We start from the raw sequence: 15,994 nt of genomic DNA, 5'->3' as shown, positions 1-15,994 counted from the left end.
TCTTGTAGGTCTTTTGCCAGTGAAGGAGATGTAAGACCAGGTTCAGATGCCACGTGTGCATGCATGGATTTGAGAGCTACTGTTTAGCTGCCGCAGCTCTGAGAGAACAGTTATCTCTCACAGCAGAGAAAGGTCCAGCAGTCCCAGCTAGCAGCTAACCTCACCATACTGCTTCCCCACCAGCCCTTGGAGGATTACACAGCTTGCTTTGTTTCTTCGCCCTAGGTTCAGGTGTTTCTCAAGGATACTTGGATCAATACTCTAAAGACTGCAGTAAAGAGCAACCTGAGAGATGGAGGCAAAGGCTTGTACAACCTGGAAGAGAGCCACTGGGATGTCTACCAGATGTCCAAACTGCGTAAGCTGATGAAGCGCATCAAATTCATCCTTCAGGACTCTGTGCGCTATCTGGTCCAGAACTCACTGATCAGCTTCACCCAGCTTTTGCTGGATGCTTGCCATGGTATCCTGAATTGCTCAGAGGACATGGAATGGGGAGATGACCTCATCAATAGTCCCTACAGGTAAGGAAAGGAGAGGAAAAAAGGGTGGAAAGAGCAGAAAAGTGTGGTGTCATTGTCTTTCTAACTGCTCTCTTTGCAAGCAATCTTTGCACTGGGAGCTTTAGGCTGGGCTGTTCCCCCCAGTCCTCCACCTGACACGTTTACTTGGGTCTGGAAGAATGTCGCAGAACTGGCTGCTCTGTTAGTAGATTTCAGGTTGCTGGTGGTGATATGAGGCAGAACCAAGGTCTGCTACTTTGACATACTGTTCTAAAGATTAGCCACTTCTAGCATTCTTGAGGGAGCAAATAATTACTGCTAGCTTTTTTCTGGATGGTGAGAAGAAGAATACCAGGAGGCATGGCTGCCTAATTCCATTCTTGGATTAAAACTCAGGAGTAGGATCTGGCTTGGGATCTCTAAAGAATACAAAACTCAGGTTGCCACAGTGCCTAGAATTTTCTTCTGCTGAGTATTGATTTAAGGATTTCTGTCCTTCATGGTATTAAAAAAGGTAGCTTTAGAAATTGAAAACAGGAAGAAAAGAAAAAAAAAAAAACCCTGCCACTCACATTGAGACCTTTTACCTTGAAATCAGTGCAAGTCTTAACACTGACTTCAGCTGATCCTGAGCCATGCTGGTAACACACAAGATAGGGAGATACTGAATATAACTTCTGGAAGGTGTGTTTTAAGGGTATATTGGAGATGCTGAATGCCTGGTTTGAAGAGCATCTGAAATTTTTCTGTAAAGCAGCTCCAATTCTCAACATAAGGTTATTACTTTTGGGGATCTGGATATGTTGTGATTGACACTTCCTTCACCTTTGATAGACGGAAGGTCTCAGTGTCTTCACTGGTGATTTCAGAGCTCAGTGTTTCATACCTTCATCTGCATGAGAGAGTCCTCCTCTCCTCTGCTTCCCTTTCCTGTCCAGTAAGCACTTTACTATCAGCACCAGAGCAATATAGATGTGTGCCATTGTCTCAAAAAGCATTTCTGTTCTTTCTTATCTCTTCCCACTGCAGGCCTCAAAGGAATCCGCTCTTTGTAGCAGAGCTTGTATTAGACAGCAGTGGTGTTCACTTCAGCCCCCCTGTGGAGAGCTTTGAGAAGTCTCTCATTTCTCTGTTCAGCGAGGGAATCCTAGTGACTCACACTGTCCCACAGCTGGAGAAGGTGAACTCTTCTGCACCAACAGTGCTATAGCTGTGCAAGCCTCCTCAGTGCATTGCAGCTTGGCATAGACACCCTGAGCTTGTACTGAGGGAAGGAGTTGCAGAAGTGGGTAGTTGGGAATCAAATTAAATCAATTTGCATAGCACTGTTCTAATGCAGTTCTATTCTGACAGGATTTCTTCAAGCTCCCCAACCCTGTAGCTATTTTATGTGGCTGCTGTCTCTGTTTTGGTGCTGTGGGTTCTGTGGAGACATATCCTAAGTAGCCTGGTTGCCTTTAGTGTATGGCAGCTGGTAAAGCAGACTCATAAAGGAAACAGCAACTTTTCCAGTGTCATCAGTCTGGTGCAGATCCCTTCTGCACATGCATCCTTCTGCCTGTTACTGTCAAAGGACCTATCTATCTCCCTAGATCCTCCTCTTTTGGGGGGGTAACATAAAACTGATAAAACAATTCCTGGCACAATGTAGAAGGGTGGACTGCATGACTTCCCAAAGGTGCCACTGATTGTCTTGCCCCTCTCCTGAGGAGGCATGTTTAAGTCTGCTAGTCCTGAAAGACCTCTCTCCTTTCTCTTCCAGTATGTGTTGGAAGACATACCTATCCCAGGCACACCCTGGCTGGACTCGGTGGGCTTGCACGAACCAGAAGTGGAAAAACTACGTGAGGTTATGCGGTCTGCCATTCAAAAGGCACTGATCCCTCTCCAAGCCTACGCCAAGAAATATGAGAAGTTCTTAGAGCTAAATAACAATGACATCCAGTACTTTCTAAGGTAAGTGGCTAAAGGGCAAGGCTTTTCAGAAGCTGTTGTGTGGATGTGTGTGAGAATGTGGGACCTGTTGTGAGACCATGAATGTGCGAGACGTGTCTCAGATGTGAGATCAGGCATCCCTCAGAGGCAGCCTTCAGCCCTGGGCAATGACCTGTGCTTTTAAAGGACATTGGTGGTGGCAGTGAGAATTTCTTCCTGCCTCTGACATTCCTGTCATGTTTGTAAGTGTAATTGGAGATATTAATGGCCCTAAAAATGACTCATCCTGTTTGAAAATCCAGTTAGCATACTTGACTCTGACCTCCTTCAAATAGCGTCTGTTCAGGCTGATAACGTTCTGTAGAAAGCGATGTTTTCTTTTGTTTTGGCCTCATTGTTTTCACTGCCAAAACTCTTTGCACCTATGCTGTCCTTTAGCCTCTGTTACTTTAATGGTCTTCTTTTTAGGCCTCAAGTTTTCTCCAAATAGTGGGAATGAAGCCCTTTTTCTCTTTTATTATTCCAGCTTAATCAATTTACAAGTCCCATCTGACAAATTCCTGTCTCTTCCCAGAACACACTGAAGTGCCTGCCCTCGCCCAAGGTGCCTCCTGATCTTGCCCTGTTTACACCAGTGCTTTCATTTTGTCTCTCCCTCTCTTCTTGCCTTATTACCTCTTTCATCTCTTTCTTCCACTCCTTTTCTGCAGCTAAAATATTTTGTACTCTTATTCCACTCCACGCCTATTGTGCTCTAAAACCCGTTGTAGATTTGAGTCTGTCCCTTCCCTTGTTCCCCAGTAATGTTCCTCAGCTACATACTAGTTCCATGTCTTCTCATATACACATCTTCTGAAACTGGGCCCTGTCTACACTGCTACATCTGTGTAGCTGCAGTGCAGGTAGGCACAGGCAGCCTGGCTTCCTCTGCTTGGTGCTGGTAACCGTAGCATTGAAGACGCTGAAGCAGAGCCTTCAGTGCAGGCTGGTCACCCAAATCAATGGACTTTATGTGGTATGTCTTTGGTACTATAGCTTTCCATGCTCAGTTAAAGCTAGCACTCATGTACTTGAGTGTGATACAAACACTCCTTGCTTCCTCTGTAGGCAGATCTTTGGTTGTAAGGTCTACAAGGGTCTGTTACCCTCTCAGTCTGTGCTTGCAGAAAGTAGTGTACATTCAAACAGATGCATGTTTTACTAACAGTAGAAATACTCATTATTAATTCGATGTCTTGATCCTTTGGGCGGACACATCTGGACATCCTACAAACAGCCTCGATGCTCAAATAATCTTAAGGTTTACATTACCTTATTTTTGTTGGTGTTTTCATTTACAGGGACTACGAAGAGCAGTGTCCATCAGCCCAGGAGGTGAAGAGTATAGTAAACATGCACTTGTCTGAAAAGGAGAACCTGGACAATGCTCTACCTAGTTCTATTGTCATTGGTCCCTTCCATGTCAACATAGAAGGTGTTAAGCAAAATCTGTTTGAAAAATACAAAGCGCTTGCCACTTCCATGTTGGACATACTGGCTAAAGACCTCCATTTGCAGGTGGAGAATGTAAGTTACCTGGTTCAATAGATTATCTGTCCGTGTCTTGTCTTGTCCTTCTGCTTTTGAAGGCACTGTGTTTGTGAAACGGCCAAAAGACAGCAACTGAGGCCACATTAATGAGAACATTTTAAAGATTGCATCAGCATGATTATTTAAAAAAATGACTAGAGGGGAGATATGTAGACTCAAGCAAATCAAGCATAAATTAATTATGTGCCTGAAAGCTGTATCTCTTGAGATTAAATTCTTCAAGACCCTGCCATCTTATAGAAAAGTGTTAGTGGGTTGAAAAGATCTGCCTAGTAGACAACTGGAAGGTCCTTCTGCTTGCTCTGAGGATAACTGGGATATAGACAATAGCATCTGCCAGAGGGTTGTCTAAATCTGTTATTGTCATCATTTCAACTACACACCTAAGGTTCCTCTTCCTCTTTTTTTGGCAGTCTCGTTCCATTTGAGCTCAAATGAGATGGATGGAGAAAGACTGTGGAAAGAAAAAGATGGAACAGGGCTGTGTACTCATCACTTTAGACCACCTTCAGAATGGGAAGTGGGTGGATCATGGCAGGTTTTCTGGTTTGCCCATTAGCAATTAATGGCTTTTTGATGGTCTTTTCTCTGCTGTGTCCTTCTGCAGATCTGTAATGCATATAAAGCCGTCAGCTGCAAAATGCATGAGAAACCAAACAGTATTGAGGAGCTGGCTGAGCTGCGGGAGTGGATGAAGGGAGTCCCCGAGCAGCTGGCTGTGCAGGAGGTAGTGCATGCTCTCCTTATGGGGGGGGGACACCAAGGGAAGTGAGGAGGAAATTTGTCAATGCAATGTGTTGTGTCTCAAGCAGAACTCCAGGTTTTTTGCTTGGATGTCTTTGCATGCAATGGCGTAAGATTCCTGGCTTTGTATTTTTGTAATTCCTAAGATTCGTATTTTTAAACACACATATCACGAATTTAAATATCTATGCAAAATAAAATAGCAGGTAAAAATCTTGCCTAAAAGACTAATGTATGCTTTTGCTATCTTCATGATCCATTCTGTATTTGTGTACTCAATAGCTGTCTTCTAAAAATGAATGTTGTTTTCAAGAAAATATTTTTGCTACTAAATGCTCATATTGCTGTTAATGTATTTCTTCTAATAGGACATGCTAGTCCCAAGTTATTTCAAAGTTATTTGAAGTGTAGGTCTTCTCCCAGCTGAACAAATGGGGAACAAAGGCATCAAGCTGTAAGCTGACTTGTCCATGCCAAGGAAAGAACCTGGAGGATAACCCAAAACACTCAATTTCTGTCCAGCACTTTATCCACTAGGTCACACTTCTTTTCATTCATATAGAACAGAGGGTGATGATGGCGTGATCAGTCACAGAACAAGGGGTTGTACATCCATTCCCACTGTTCACACACCAGAGGAGCAGCCTACATCGCATTAAGCTTGTGTGACTAACGCCCTTCAGAGGCACCTCATGAAAATGAGGTATACACCAGAGAGTTGGAATCAGCATGGTCTAAAGGTGTCTATTTTTTGTCTCTTTCTCTCACCCTGTGCAGGAACTGATTAGTCAAGTCATGGAAGATTACAAGGTCATGGAGGAATTCCTTTACAATCTTACCGAAGAAGATTTCAATGACAAGTGAGCACAAGGCTTTTCTCCCACTGTCAAAGTGGGACACTTTGCAGCAATTACCATTCTCAGTGCTTCAGGGGCTGTGTGTCTATCAAGGGCTCCAGCAGAACTTTTAAGTGCCTCTCAAGGCTATATGAGCACTGAATTCTTGAAATGAAGTTTGTAGAGAAGAAGTGTGGGTTCATGCTGCCTTATGGCCTGGGGCAAGGCAAACTGGTAGCTATTAACCTGTTTAACGTATTAAAGGTCTTTTTCTCTTGGTTTTTTTGAGACATTTGCAAGGTCTCAAAGTGCACAGTTTAGTCTGTGTCTGAAACTGAATGAACACTTCCAAGATAGGAACACTCCTGGGGCTTTCTTAGGACTAGGAAGGAGCATGAACTCTGTATTACTACTGCATTTCTTTTCCATGCAGTCTCTCTTAGTTTTATCTTTGGCTATGTTGTTCAGATTGGGGTCTGACTATGCCCCCATAGCTGAGTCAGCTCACAAACAGCTACATAGCTTCCAAAGTCAGCTCAGCCCTGGAAGCACCTCTCATATGACATGGACTTAGTCCAGTGTGTCTGCAACCTGAGCGAGTCTCTGCAGAGTGCTCCTGAAACTAGAAACATGGGATGCACAGTGCAAAAAAAACCCCAAACCCACAGAACCTGCAGGAAGGCAGCTCAGCTCTAGGACAGCTTAGCACAGAGGTAGCTGTATGGCCCTGGACAGACGTGGCACACACACAGAACTAGCAGGAGATAGCTCCATCCCCAGGCGCTGGGAGGGGTGTGACCTCGAGCATAATGCTGCAAAGTTTGCGTCTGGCATTGTGCACAAGCTAACAAGTCCAAATGGAGGAATCGGTGGGCAACAGCTGAGCAAGAACCAATAAACCTGTCTTGGCATGAGCAGCCACTTTGTGCAGCCTTTCTTGTGTCTGCATTGCACCCCCCCAGGGCCCTCTGCAGAAGCCTTGCTGTCCAGGGCTTCAATCTGTCTGGGTTACCCTGGCCCCTCACTGCCCTGCTTAACAGGAGACTGGCTTTTTCAGTAGCCCTGAAAAGCCACAAGCCAAGACTCTGACCCCATTTTTTTTTTCAGTTCCTTGTGAATACATTCAAAGCCAGACATTCCCTCTGTATGCCAACTGTTATTTTGCTGTCTCCTAGCTTTTCAGCAACGTACTAGATTTGTTCTTTTTAAAAAGGCCCTCCACTTCTCCCCAGCCCTCTCCATGTGAATAGCCTAGTCACAAGGACTGCATATCAACAAGAAAAGATGAAAAAAAATTGTTTTGTTGAAACCACATATGTTTCTGTTGTTGTAAAGCTTCCTTGTTTGGTGGGAGTTGGCCTTCTCATTCTGTTATTTTCAGCATTTCAAACATATGCTCAAACAGCTTCTCTCTCCTCTTTTCTTCTTTTTTTCTTTTTTTTTCTTTTTTTTTGTTTGTTTGTAATATCATGCGAGTGCAGGTGGACTGCAAGTTACTGGCCACTGAAAATAACTATGCAAGCTGAGTCCATTCGGCTCCAGCACCTGGAGGATGAAGACAAATTTCGCAAAATCCAGGTCATGGATCAGAATGGCTTTCAAGACAAACTGGAAGAGATGCAGGTATTAAGCCACTGACAATAAACTGTCCAGAGAAGGGGGGCTTGAAGTTCTTGCGGTCAGCCAGGTGGGAAACTTTCAGATGAGAATTTAGTCAGATGAGTTTTCAGGTCAATGTATTGTTGGACCAAAAATTATCTACCCACCCTCCCTGTTTTTTATTGGAAGTTGGGCTTTTGAGTAAGAGTTTCATTTCTGTGTGAAGGACAATACTCTTTACAGAAATACTGATTTTTCACTAGGAAGATGTTCATCAAGGTACAATATTCTGCTCAGGCAATCCGTGCACCTCGTTTTTCTTTCTTGTGTACTCAGTTCCCTGCAGACCATCTCCCGTGATGCGCTGCCATCAAGGGGGAAAACACAGCATTCAGTCATGGAACTCATCTCGTGTGAAAGACCCTAAAACAATAGCAGAGGTTTGGAGCTGAGATACCGCTGGTTTCTGCTGAAACAGTCTGAATTTTATTTTTCACCAAAACCTCTTAAATACAGGGGAAAAAAGCCGTCTTGGAAAGGCTGTAATCAGTGACCTAGATGATCCTGGAAATAGCCTTCCAAATGATAATACCCCAACACTGGATTTAAAAAAAAACAAAACAACAAACAAAACTGCAAAACAGCCAAACCAACCCAAACCACCAAAACAAAACAGAAAAGTTATTAGAGAAGCTCTGGACTTGTGTTGTTAATTCTTGGAAACAAATTGAGTGACCTATAGAGCTATCATTTTCACTTCATTGATTCTGTAACTAATGACAGTATAAATTCAGTAGCAAGAAATTTGAGCACAGTCTTATTGCTCCTACTCCTCAGGGATTAACTATTGTCACAAAGACAAAAAGCTGCTGATCGTCACATTTGCACTTTCAACCACCTGACCAGCAGTTATTGCTTCTCCTCACCCCTTTCATTGTGGTCTAAACAGAAGTGGAATTGGGTTGGGGGAGGTGAAACTGTGAACATAAAAATCTTGCCTTTGAATGTAACAAAGAGCACACCAGGAAGCTGAGGTCTCCAGAGGCAGCACTCAGCTTCAGAGCCGCACCTCATGCCTGCCTTTTCTCTTCCAGCTGACTGTAGGTGGATTTTCCATCCAGACAGATGTTAACCAAGCTCATGAGTTGGCTAACAAAGCAAGGGAGGTCAGGAAGCAGCTGAAGGAGCTTCAGAATCTGGCAATTCTCTACAACAACAGGGAAAGAATCTTTGGGATCAAAGCTACTAATGTAAGCATCAGGTCCTGTACCTACAGGACCCTAATCTTTGTTGGGCCTTCTCGGTGGTAGGTAGAGCAAACAATGAGACGCAGTTCCTCAGGAAGGAATCCTTCATGCTCTTTTGGTTTATCTGATGAACTGTTCCGCGGTCCTGTAGAGTGACCACACTGCTCCATCACTCCATTGTGCTGCAGAAGAGCTGATCCCAGCAAATGTGGAAGGCAGCTCATGGGCCTGATATTACCACTTCTGTGAGAGATGTTGGGTGCCCACACTCACATCTGAGTGTTGTTAATGGGGAGGAATTGGATGGGGAAAGTCTTGAAGCAGCATTGCTGTAAGGCTATTACTGCAGCTATATAGACGTGAATGAGTGGTTGTATAGTGGTGTGCAGGCAGCTGGCTGGGCTTGGAGTGTAGCGTGTTCTCCTAAGGCAACAGTTTATATAGTTGCAAACGCTCATTTTTGCCTGTGGCTGTTCAGCTGCCAATGAATCATTGTCATCCACGACCAGCCCAGTCTGGCTGCAGAGCAGAAGTGGAGTTCATGTGATCCTTTCCTACCTCTCAGTCTGTGGTTAGTTCTCCTTTCCTGTAAGGAGCCAAGTTTTGATATGATGTGCAGTGTGTGCTTTCACCGGTTGTGCATGGTCTGCCCATCAAAGTCTTCTGCATTCTGCAGCAGAGCATTTGTAGATGCAAGTGGAGAGAGTGCTTTCATGGTTCAGGCACAGCTCCATGGATGCATTTTGGCCTGAATGTGTAAAGCCCGGCTCTGCTAGTTGCTCTCCCTTGGAATCTCTGTTATGGTCTTAGGAGAAGGTAGTCTGATACATCCTCTTGAAATACATGTTTTCTCATTGCTTGCTTGAGATTCAAAAAAGAATTGTGCCCTTTTTGGCCTTTTGACATGCAAGCTGTCATCCAGAGAATACACTTGTCGCTTATGCTTTCTTTTTCTCTCTTTCCAAAGTACAGCAAGCTGTCCAAGATGGTTAAGGACTTCCAGCCATACTATGATCTCTGGACTACAGTGTCAGACTGGATGCAGTGGAATGAGAGCTGGATGAATGATCCTCTCATGGAAATTGAGGCTGAGCAGCTAGAAAAGAATGTCAGCGACTCTTTTAAAACAATGCAGAGATGTGTGAAGCAGTTCAAGGATTCACCAGGTAGATATGCAGTCTGGGGAAAGGAAGTTGGTGCCTATCAGCATTTTGATGTGAGGCATGTCACAGGGTGCTCTGAACAGGGATTGTCAGGATGTCATATGAATTTGTTGTGTGTATTAGAGCCAGCTGAGAAAATGCTAGCAAAGTTATTTTTCCACTTTTTTTTTTTCTGGAACGGTGATGATTCACATCTAGATGCTAGTTTGCTGCTTGAAGTACCAGTTTGGCATGGAAACAACTAGGCTGCAAATCCCTTTTATACCTAATTCCCAAGACAGTACTGAGATAAAAGCCACCCTCTTATGTTGCAGTTAATATTTACTCATTTATATAAAGTAAAATAATCCAGACTAGTCATAGAGAATTACTACACAGCCCAGTGGCTAGACATGTGGGTTTAAGCCCTTACAAAATTCAGGCAGCAAAGGAACTTGAATCTGGGTCTTCCAGGTGCTGTTTTCTTGGCCAATCTTATTTTCTGTATTGGCCAGTGAATTTAATGGAAAGCCAGAAGAGATCTTGACTTTGTTATGAATAAAATGAAACTGCAAAATCTGGAAATGATCTGTGGCATGTAATAACCATTTTCTTTCCTGCCAGAATGTGTATGAAGTTTAGATGACCGCATCCAGCCCTTGCAATTCATGTGAAGATCTTTTAATCATGACTCCTAGTAAAGCTGGAATTGAGGCTTCAGTTGTAGTTTAACTTCCCATTCCATGATTCTCAGAGATGCACTGGTCATTCTTTAGAGCTAATTCTAAAATCTCCTGCCAGATGGCTTAGATTGAAATATATTTTGCAGTGGGAGATTTTTGATTCATCCTTTTTAACTTGAACTCGCTCTTAAACAATGCCATGAATCAGCCCCAATGGAGGAGGTGATGAGTGGATGCGTGAGTAACTATGAATCATTATGGTAAACAGAAATACTAAGAATACCTGCTCATATTCATTGCAATATTCCCTGGCACCTGGTAAAATACATGCTTCGTCCTTGAGTCTGCCTTGTCTTTGCATACGACCTAGCAGGGAGTGTGAGGTGGCCCCATCCCTGCTGTGAGTGTGCAGAGCAACCATGCAGGGTGTGATAAAAGGAGGTGCATGCTGGAGCCAGATTTTGGAAAGGAAGCAAGTCCCATGTTCTTTGCCTGTCCATTGCTTTACTCGCAATAGCACAAACTGAAAAAGAGCAGGATGTGAACAGTGTAGAAACGCAGGCTTCCAGGAGACTTTGTCCTTCCTGTGAGGCGAAAGTACCTTTGGTTCTAGTGTGGCCATAGGCTGGCAGGGTCTCTCCTGCCTGCTTTCCATTTCCACAGCTAGTTGTGATCCTAGCGTATTTTTAGTTCCTGTGTATAGTGTCCATCTTCTATGTAGGGTGGCCTGAGCTGGAGCAAGAGATAACTCACAACCCGATCTAGTTAAGGAAGTGAAGATTTTGGAACAATAACCAGAGCTTCTAAAATATCTGTTGGCAGATGGGACCGTGCTTGGGCCCATCTTAAGGAATTAAATTTGTTTGCTTCGTGTCTTCCAGTGAGCTCTAGGCTAAGGCACACTTCTGCTCAGCATGGACTTGCCTGTAACAGACTTTTGGCTAACAGGCAGGTCTGCTTCTGGGAGCGGGCTTGAATCCTTGCTTAGTAGCCATGTAGAGAGAGCCTTTGTGTCCTCATTACTTCAACCTGCATTTTCCAGTGCACTCTCCTGCTGCTTACCTACTCCATACCATGTATCTACAAGCACATCAGGCTTTAGACAACTTGTAGGAAGTTTCTTAAGGCAACTTCCTCTCACACTGTTGTTGCTGATGTTGTTCTCTTTTTCCTCCCTGAAAGCCTGCCAGGGTGTGGCAATGGAGTTTCGAGACAAGATTGAAGAATTCAGACTATACGTCCCCTTAATTCAAGGGTTGCGCAATCCTGGTATGAGAAACCGGCACTGGGAGATGCTGTCGGAAGATATTAACATCGATATCAAGTTAGAACCCAGTCTGACACTTGGTCGCTGCTTGGACGTGAACCTGCTGGACCATATCGAGAGCATTACCAAAGTAGCTGAGATAGCTGGCAAGGAATACGCCATTGAGAATGTGAGGAGAGGGGGACTTACTCTGTCTTTGGTTGCTTCTCAAATATGTTTCTGTTGAGCAGGCATGAGCCTTGGCTCGTGTTCCTGTTGTCCCAGAGCATTAGACACATTCTGCAGTGCAGGAGAAGAGGCTGCTGCCCTTAGAGAGGGAGGCAATGGCCACGCAACTGAATTCACACACTAGAAGAAGTCCCTTTGCCTTGCATAGAATTTACAGTTGCAGCATAACAGTGCTGCCTGATGGTTCTGCTGATCCCCTGGTTGAGTCTCACACTTCACTGTGGGATTAGTGACTGTTTAAGGTAAAATAAATTGATTGTCAGCATTCTGCCATTCAAATGTTATGTCAGGGAGATTAGCTGTGACTGGAAATGGAGATGGCAAATCCTTTAACATAGTAAACGTGCAGGGAAGACTTCCTGGCTCTGGAGATTCATAGGTTAGACCGTCTTTCAGCTTCAGTTCACCAGTTCAGATGTGACCTAAGATGGTCTTAATTGAAAGTCATTACCTTCTGGCAGCTTTTGTTCTCTGAAATCTCAGGTGAGTTCCCAATGGATACCCCTTACATAAAGCCATCATTAACCATAATCCTTAATAGGCACTTTACTGGCAGCCTCTGTGCATCTAGTAGCGTAAACGGGCCCAGAGATGAAATTGCCCTTTTTTCTCCCTCAAGGTATTCCTTTCAGGATAGCGTTGTGTTGAGTCCACAAGCAATGCAGAGGAAACGTGCTGTTGCTGTGTGTCATGCATTAAATACACAGCTGCAGTTTCCAGTGGAATCCAAGAGCAAAAATCTGTCACTCGCTAGAGAGGGACATTGAGAGTTGGGGAAGCTGGGATAACCATCGCACAGGTTGTATCTGAAAATTAAATTGCTTATCCCTCTGTTCCAGGCACTCAACAAGATGGAGAGTGAATGGAATTCTGTTTTATTTACTGTGATGCTTTACAAAGACACAAATACCTTTATTCTGAAAAACACCGATGAAGCTTCTCAGCTCCTAGATGATCACATTGTCATGATTCAGAGTATGTCCTTCTCACCGTTCAAGAAAGCTTTTGAGGAAAGGATGAACACATGGGAAAATAAGCTGAAGATGACACAGGTATTGGTTTCTTACCTGCACACGTGTGGTGAAGGCAGGCAGCTTGGCTGTGCTGCCATGCTTGAACATGGACGCTGTGCGGCTGCTGCTAGGGAGCTGGGAGGCCAACTGTCAAGAAAGTATCAGTCTTTAAAGAGGAAGAGGGGCTGTCAGAGCCCTCTGACTCTAGTAAAAGAGAGGATAAACTTAGAGTTTTATTCTGCAAACTGCAGCGATGAAATTCCAGCTCTTTTGCTGCCTATTGCAACATTTTTTGGTGGGGCCAGGACTCTCCTGTTGCTTTGAATAGTCCTACTGGCATCTCTAATCGTATTATACTAAGTGGATCTTGCAGATTCTTACAGGCCCTGTGAAATCCATGCTATAATCATTCACATCTCAGGGTAGGAAAGCACGTGGAGGACTGCTGTTTAGAGCAGGATCTGGCAGATCGTGCCAGCACTTCTTCATCAGACCGGAGCCTGAATGCTGAGCACCCAGCAGGACTCAGCCAGCAGAACAGCATTTTGCTGCAGGAGAAAAATGCCAATACAAGTATCTGGCTGGAGAATTCTGTGTAAATGCTGGTGTTTGATGCACATAACTAAATTATTCTGTTTATTGGTGCTTGCCATCTGGGTGTGCTTGGGCCATAGGCTGCCAGAGTGCTAGCCTTGTCTCATGAGGATACAGAAATGCTACTCTAAGCCCTAAGGCAGTAGGTGACATGGGGAAGTTCAGTTATTTACTGTGTGGTTTTGGCTGTGATGCTGTCCATGTTTTCACCCTGCCTTTTTGACTCCTTCTTTTGATTGCATTCATTCCTGTCACTAAAGGCCCACGAATCCCCTTCTGGGAATTGTCTTATCAGGGTTGGCTGATGTAGTACGGCAATCACTGTTGTCTGTATTACTGGAAAAACCCACCTCTTGCTAGATCAAGTGGCTGCCTGTGCTCAGGGAACGGTAGATAGCACTGTGTGACTAAGGCAGTCTGAAAGGGAGTCAAACACTTGAGCTGCTTTGCAATGTTGGGCAGATTCCCCATACCTTCCGATCTCCCGTGCCTGAAAATGGAGGAGGATGTTCTGCCAACCTAATTCTCTTGCTCCTTTGAATGCCTGACAAACAGGGTTTCCTGTCTGGTGTCTAACTTAAATGTTTAGCTTTTCATTCATTCTCTTAATTCAGAGTGTTGTTCAAAGATCTTTTCATGGATTATTCCGTAGGCAAGGCTGGGGCTGAGGTACATCAGGCAGGAGAGAGGATGTGACAGGATTGCAGAGTCTGGCATATTGTATTTGTCATTCTTCTTCACCAAAAAAGCTCTTTTCACAAAACAAAATCCCCATCTTACTGTGTGCTGACATTATGCTATCTTCTGTAAAATACAGAAACACTAGCCACAGAAATTTGACCTAGCACCACAAAGTCCCTTTGAGCTTTAGTATTGGCTTACACATATTTCTAAACTAACCCCATTAAACTAGTGGGTGTTGGTTCTGATGTCTGCTGACAACAAAGGGGATTGCTAGGAAATTGTTAATTATTTGGGAAGGAAATTCCAAAATTCCAGCTCCTGATGCTGCAGGTAGATTTTAGAGTTGTGGAAGGTTTAAGTGCAGCATCACCTCTTTTTTTTTCTTTTTTCTTTCCTCCTTTTTTCTTTTTTTTTCTCCTTTTTTTCTTTTTTTTTTTTTAAACCCATTCTGTGTTTAAAAAACAGTTTGAATGGTTTTGTTGAACAGGTTCATAGTATGGTGTCCTGATAAGCTCTTCTTGCTTCTTGCTAGGATGTCCTAGAGGAATGGCTGAACTGCCAGCGCTCTTGGCTCTACTTGGAGCCCATCTTTAGGTCAGAGGACATCAAAAGACAGCTCCCGTTGGAAAGCCAGCGCTATGAGGCCATGGATAGGGACTGGAGGAATATCATGAAGAATGCTAATGAAAACCCTGAGGTATGTGCCTTGATGGAAGCCAGTGCAAGTATCCCAAGCTCCTTGGAGCTGTGCTCACACAAGCACTGCCTTTGAGTCATTGTTTTTGTAATGATGTGGGCATGAGCAGCACTGTGTAAACCATGCGACCTTGCCCAGGGCAGCGTGCTGGGTTCCTTCTCTTGGAACTTGGCCTTTCGTTCTGATGTCCAAATGGACAGAGTCATTCCCTGTGATGCCTCACACCGAACGTTCGGCCCACCAGATGCCTTCTCCTCAGCGCACAGACTCCCTACCTCCTATGGCTTTTGTAACCGGCCCTGCTATGATCCTAATCCATAAAATAACTCCTTCAATTCCTCCTCAAGACAAGCTCTTTAAATTGTTCAGAGCCATTGTTTTCACCTGTTTCTGTGTCCTGGTAGCAGTGCTCTGCGCTCTTCTGTTCTCCAGTCTCCCATCTCCCAGGACTCCATCACTATTTGTATTCCATATTACAAATGTTGGTATTTAGGAGAACTCAGAAATGTGCTTGTCACATCCGTAAGTGCTGTTTCCCCTCCTTGCCCACAAAGCTCACACCTCTCCAAATCCCTGTGAAAGTACTCCTCTGAATGAGTCATTTAAATCCTATCAGTAACATCTCTGGGCAACCCAATTATCTCCACTGCCTTATCTCCCACATGCTCAGAATACTGATGCTTCCTCTGTTCTCCATTCTGTTTATAGGTGATTTCTTTGTGCCCTGATCCTACGCTACTAGAGAACCTGCGAAAATGTAACAAACTACTTGAACTTGTGCAGAAAGGGCTGAGTGAATATCTGGAAACCAAGAGAGGCGCTTTTCCCAGGTAACCCCAAATGTCAGTGGGCTGGATCACGCTCCCTGGTTCAGAAAATATGAAAGGAGAGGCTCACTCCAGTTCACTCTGCCAAGAAAGAGCAAAACAAGCTAAGCTTAGGATATTGTCATGAGACTGCAAACATAAGCAAGGCTGCGCCTTTTAAGTGCTGCCATCTGATGGGGAGAAAACAGGCAGACACAAATGTGAGTTAGAGCAGTCTGGTGGCATCGCTGCATATCTATGTCTCATGATTTGTCTAGAATGAATGAGGTAAAATGAAAACCTCCATGTAACTCCATCCCTTATTCCTGAAGGAATACTTCTATTCTTTGATACTCATTTAAACCCACTTTGCATGGGAATAACTGACTTTTGCAAATGGAGAAGTCTTTTTCTATGGAAAGGTAG

The 15,994-nt window shown here is 44.1% G+C and overlaps 1 protein-coding gene across 1 annotated transcript in view; it reads left to right on the top strand.

The window, feature by feature from the left end:
- The window catches only part of DNAH1 (dynein axonemal heavy chain 1), a 76,012-nt gene that overhangs the window by 15,105 nt on the left and 44,913 nt on the right, over positions 1–15,994 (top strand). The window contains exons 11-23 of the mRNA XM_054838129.1: positions 226–524; positions 1,533–1,683; positions 2,266–2,459; positions 3,779–4,004; positions 4,636–4,755; positions 5,550–5,632; positions 7,090–7,231; positions 8,302–8,457; positions 9,422–9,620; positions 11,462–11,715; positions 12,614–12,826; positions 14,598–14,762; positions 15,471–15,592. Coding sequence (XP_054694104.1) covers positions 226–524; positions 1,533–1,683; positions 2,266–2,459; positions 3,779–4,004; positions 4,636–4,755; positions 5,550–5,632; positions 7,090–7,231; positions 8,302–8,457; positions 9,422–9,620; positions 11,462–11,715; positions 12,614–12,826; positions 14,598–14,762; positions 15,471–15,592 — 2,324 coding nt within the window. The remainder of the gene's footprint in view (positions 1–225; positions 525–1,532; positions 1,684–2,265; positions 2,460–3,778; positions 4,005–4,635; positions 4,756–5,549; positions 5,633–7,089; positions 7,232–8,301; positions 8,458–9,421; positions 9,621–11,461; positions 11,716–12,613; positions 12,827–14,597; positions 14,763–15,470; positions 15,593–15,994) is intronic.

The sequence above is a fragment of the Grus americana genome, chromosome 11 (genome assembly GCF_028858705.1).
Source record: "Grus americana isolate bGruAme1 chromosome 11, bGruAme1.mat, whole genome shotgun sequence".
Classification (NCBI taxonomy): Eukaryota; Metazoa; Chordata; class Aves; order Gruiformes; family Gruidae; genus Grus; species Grus americana.
This window is presented reverse-complemented; position numbering and strand designations above follow the sequence as displayed.